The 5,558-nt window shown below is 36.9% G+C and overlaps 1 protein-coding gene across 1 annotated transcript; it reads left to right on the forward strand.

The window, feature by feature from the left end:
* The first annotated feature begins 237 nt into the window (after positions 1 to 237).
* LOC21389032 (nucleolar and coiled-body phosphoprotein 1) lies at positions 238 to 5,558 on the forward strand. The gene is made up of 7 exons (XM_024164169.1): positions 238 to 540; positions 686 to 750; positions 2,502 to 2,542; positions 3,318 to 3,928; positions 4,230 to 4,319; positions 4,410 to 4,471; positions 5,098 to 5,558. Exons 1-7 carry the CDS (start codon positions 346 to 348, stop codon positions 5,201 to 5,203), a joined length of 1,170 nt encoding a protein of 389 aa, XP_024019937.1. The 5' UTR covers positions 238 to 345; the 3' UTR covers positions 5,204 to 5,558.

Consider the following 5,558-nt stretch of genomic DNA (forward strand, 5'->3'; position numbering starts at 1 on the left):
GGTATTATTACATTGTTTTTGAAAAAAAGAAAAGAAAAGACAATTTTTACTTCAAAAAAAGGAAAGCTTTTATGGATTTTTCTATCATGCTTACTTAAGGATTTATGTGTCTATATTCTTAAAATAGGGTTAACATTGCCAACAAATTAAGAATTTAAGGACCTGAGGATCTAAATTCTTAAAATGGGGACTTAGGTGTCAAAAATTACAAAATTTAGGGATCAATGGTGCCAAAATCCCAATTTAGAAAATAAAAATAAAAAAGAAGCTCTCGAATTGAAACCCTAATTTTGAGAAATCATAAACCCTAAATTAAATTAAGAGGAGCTCCTTTTTCCAACTCTTATGCCCGAAACCCTAAACCCTGCTCTCCTCGCATTAAGGCCCCGCCCAGTTGTTCTTCTCTGTAACCAAAAGATGACTCGCAAAACCCTAAATTCCGACCAGAAATCTCTTCTCCTTCACTCCGTCGCTCGTTTTCTCGACCGCAATGGCTTCTCCAAAACCCTCAAGAAGTTTCGCTCCGAATCCCAAATTCAGGTCCCCTTCTTCCCCATTTCTGTTTGGCTGCCGAGAAAGCCTAGGAATTTACAGATTCCGACTTCTTTTCCGACGTTTTTCCCAGTTGGATTTTGATTGATTTGAAACATATATATTTTTGCTTATATATTGATATTTGACGCAGATAGATGCTTTGAAGGAGTCGTTGGTGGATTTGGAAGAACTTTACATCAAGTATATCGAAATGTGGTAAACAAGATTATATTTTTATGAGTTTTGATGGCCTCTGTTTTGTGTTTAGGGAACAGTTGGAGACATTTTCATGACTTTTAGGTCCTTTTCTTTTCGTCATTTGGAAAACTACATTTTACTTTTTACGTTCTAAATTACAATCAGATACTTAATATGATGGCTCATTATTTCTGGCAATAAGATTTTAGTTTGAGATGTCTATTGTTCTAAAATTATTAAATTACTGAGAAAAGTATCCATTTTGGGTCAAATAATAAAATGAGATTTTGTATGCTAAGAGAATTTTTTTGGAGTTTACTTGTTTGTGCTACAGCAACTATGCTCTCTCTTATTATAATCGAGAGTTTGAACTTCAAAGAAAGATATGAAAGAGAAAGATAATAGGTGAAAAGAGGTGACATCTTTCCTGTAATGAAGAAAACAATAACAACAACAACAACAATAAGCCTTAATCCCAACTTAATTGGGGTTAGCTATATGAATTTCACTTTTCTACGCAGTTCTGTTCAAAATTAGACTTTCCTGAAGGTCTAGATTTAGAATGTCATTCCTAATTACTTCGGTCCACGTAATTATTGGTCTACCCCATCCTCTCCTAGTATTAGGTATAAGAATGTCCTCCCAAGCACGAACTGGTGCTTCTAGCGGTCTACGTTGGACATGCTCGTACCACCTCAAGCGGTCTTCACGTGCCTTATCTTCTATTGGTGCTACACCTACTTTACTACGAATAACTTCATTCCTTATGCGATCCATTCTCGTCTGGTCACTCATCCATCTTAACATACGCATTTCTGTCACACTCATATATGTTGTCTCTTAATGGCCCAACATTCACTACCATATAACATAACTGGACAGATTACAGTCCTATAGAACTTTCCTTTCAACTTAATAGGCATCTTACCATCACATAAAACTCCCGTAGCATTCTTCCACTTAACCCACCACGCCTTAATCCTATGTTGAATATACTCTTTTATATCTTCTTCGTATTGCACTGTAGACCCAATGTACCTAAACTTCCTAGAAGCCCCAATCTCCACACCATCTAAAGAAATTTCATCACTTTGATTACTTGAGTTACTAAACCTACAATGCATGTATTCAGTTTTCGTCCTACTTAACTTAAATCGCTTCGTCTCGAGAGTGTCTCTACAGTTCTAATTTAAGGTTAACTCATTCCTTATGTTCATCAACTAAAACTATATTGTCCGCAAAAAGCATACACTAAGGAACTCTATCTTGGATTTCTCTTGTCAGAAATCCAAGATAGAGTGCCTGTAATGAAAAAAACAATTACAATAATTCATTCAACTTAAAGCACAATTACATTATCCCTTCCGACTTAAACAAGTTAATGATAAGTGGAAGATCCTTATATCCTTTTTAGGAAGGAAACCATAGAATGTCAAGAAGTTGTCGTTCACATAAATAAATAATATCCAGAAACTTAGAGGACGTTTGGTTGGAGAATTCAAACCATGTGATTCGAACCATTTTCGATCTACGTGAATTTTTTGTGAGAGAAAATATTGTAGCGAACCACGAATCATGATTTGAATCAGGGAACGAATCCCTCTACCAAACATCCTCTTATTCTCCAGATACTTGTTTGTTCATTTCTGGCCATATCACTCAGACACACATACTCCATAAATCGCGAAGATGGGGATTTATGTTGTACTCTTAATCATGCTATCATTAAGTTGTGACATGATGATCTCACGAGCTTCTGTTTAATGCAGTGATGATGCCAAGGCAAGTTTCAAGAGCCAAAAGGAACAAGGTTAGGGAGCCAAACCCCTCTCTCTTTACGTGTTACATGCATAAAACAATAAATGTTTTACGTGGCTTGATGTGTATATGAGAGACTTAGTCCTTTGTTTGTCTGAGCTCAAACTGTTTTGAAAAGTAGAATAATTGTAAGCTTGCAGCAGCTAATGGCACAGCAATAGCATGATTGTAGAAAGAGAAAAAAGTCCAACACGCGACTCCATTAAGAGAGAAAAGGAAAGGGAAAATGATGAGGAAATTAAAAACGAAAGGAACATGAGGGTCGAGGGAAAAAGAAATAAGGGTATCTTGAACACTTAAGTGGAGAGTCATTGGAGGACCTATGGGGTTTGGGAACTTGAGGTAAGAAATGGAAAGAAAAGCAGTAAGGGAAAAGGTGGTCGGGGAAGGGGAAGACGGGCCTGGCATTCTCAAGCTTAGAGATGCTAGTATATGACATTGTCACTGGGCTGCCAAACAAGCAAGCCCAACATGGGCCATCTCTTAGGGCAGCTGCTATCAAGTTGAAATCTTTGCAGCAGCATGTCTCTTGTACCTTTTTTTTTTTTTTTTTTTTTTCCCTTTTTTTTTTGTTTTTTTTTTTTTTCTCCCTTTCTTTCTTGCTTTTCTGTTGCTGCTTTGTTCCTTTTTTTCCCCTTTCTTGAAATGAAGACCTGCCCAGTCATTCTTCAGAAATATAATCGCATATACACCCATTGAAACTAGTTTGGGTAGTGCTTTCTGTTGAGGATAGATCTTGATCTTGTTCCACAACTGTTGAATTGCAGATAAGCATATTCACACAGATGAAGGAAAGAAACTTGAACTGCAGCCGGAGGAGCCTGGTAAAAATAACAAGGACAAAAAGAAGAAGAAAAATAAGTCCATTTCTGAATCAGAATCACTGCCCATTACAGCTGAAGGAAAAATTGCAGATGTATCTTTAGAGGGAGAAAATATTACTGATTCTGAGAAGAGTAAGAAAAAAACCAAGGACAAGGAGCAAAAGAAGAAGCCGTCAACACATGATTCTCTTGTTGATAATGTCGATTCCGGAGCTGTGAATTCTACTGCATCAGTGGAAGCGAAAATTTCCAAGTCTAAAACTAAGAAGAAAAAGAAGGATGATTCGAAGGATATAACTCTAAATCGTTCTGCAGGGGATGATTCCAAAATGTCTGGTGTGGATGTTACTGGGGAGGATAATAAAGTTACTTCTAAGAAGAGAAAAAGATTGGCGTCTGATGAAAATGATTTGAAGCCTACAGATACAACAGCAACTGAAGAATCTAAAGACGGAAAGATTGAAGGTATAGTTGAAAATGGAAACATAAACAAAAGTGCTGAGGAATTTTCTGCACAGAGAACAGCGAAGAAACAACGTAATGGCTCTGCTGAGGTATAGTTGTGAAAGTGCATTCTTAATATAGCCAATATCTATGAAAAAGCATAGAAGTGGACTAGGTTTTATCTCCTTTATCTATTTTGATTGTTCATGCAATGTGCGTATATTTGTTTCGTCCATTCTAAAATGCAGTAATCTCCAGTATTTTGAGACATTTTCATCGATTTGAACTCTAAAATAGAATATTTTTCTCTGCAACTACACTGACTTGGCTGTTAAAAAAAGAAGAAAAGAACAATATTTGTTGCACTCAATAACGAAGCCGACAAGCTCATGTTGCTTACATTCCATGCAGCCAAAGACTGTTAATGCATTTCAAAGGGTGAAAGTTGATGAGGTGGAATTTGCCAATGAGAGACTCAAGGATAATTCCTACTGGGCAAAGGTAATAGACCAATTATTTTTTTAACCTTGCTCAAGTTTTAGACGATGTTTCCTGTGGCCATCAGATTTTTACACTATCCGTTCAATGCAGGGCGGTGCTGAGATTGGTTATGGTGCGAAGGCACAAGAAGTTCTAGGGCAAGTTAGAGGAAGGTTTGTATTATACTATTACCATATGGCAATTGCATTTGTATGTCATATTTGTTTTGCAGAATTTGGAGATAACAAGTTTGTATCATTTGATTTTGCAACGAGAAGCTGTCATCCTGGCTTTCTTTTTATTTATATATTAATTTATTTTTGGAGTATTAGTGACATTGCTCCCCAATCTTTCACTAGTTTTGCAATTGGGCCTTCAACGTGCTTCTAAGTCTCTCTTATGTTGCAATCCCGTCCTTCCCTCCATTTTATGTTAAATTAACACGTGGGAGTCACGTGCAAATTCCGAGAGGGGTATTCAATGGAATTTTGTATTGCCTTCAATGTTTTTTAACCACCACCATCCCTTCGCCGACTAAATCCTCAACCTCCACAAAGCTCCATCCAACGTTCATTTTCTCGTCTTAATTATTGACACTAATCGTGTACCTATGAATTTCTAGTTCAGAGAAAATGGCTTTCTTACCGTATTTGTGAATTTCTTGTAGAAAAGTGGTTTGTCACCTTAATGTTATGTTTGGCACAGCCACAAGTGCTTTCATGTAACAGATTGCTGAGTTAGTTTGCAGAATGATACACTTATTTAAATAATGGAATCCTAACTCAATTCTCTTTCTCAGAGATTTCCGGCATGAAAAGACGAAGAAGAAGCGTGGAAGCTACCGGGGAGGGCAGATCGATTTGCAATCACATTCCATCAAGTTCAACTATTCGGACGATGAATGACCAGAACCATTTCCAGCGGCAGCGCTTCATTTTTGCTCCTCCATTGGCTTCCTTTCAGTACGTTATAACATATAAGTCGAACATTTGTTCATGGAACAGAAATGGTATTTTGGTGTCACTGTTGTTGCCTCCGTATTGTTCCATGTTTAAACAAAATTTTGAAGAAACCTAACGTGGAGAGACGTTTCCCCCCATTTTTTCTTGTTATATATAGATTTTGGTGTGCCCAAGTCAAACCAAGGATTCTCCACTAATATGGCGTTTATTTTTAATAGTGTAGTAGTTTAGCATGTGATCACCATTAAAATACAAACTCAAGGAGCAACATTTACCACATTTAAACTGGATATTAGCA

This window comes from Morus notabilis, unplaced genomic scaffold, assembly GCF_000414095.1.
Source record: "Morus notabilis unplaced genomic scaffold, ASM41409v2 Scaffold475, whole genome shotgun sequence".
In the NCBI taxonomy this organism is placed as follows: Eukaryota; Viridiplantae; Streptophyta; class Magnoliopsida; order Rosales; family Moraceae; genus Morus; species Morus notabilis.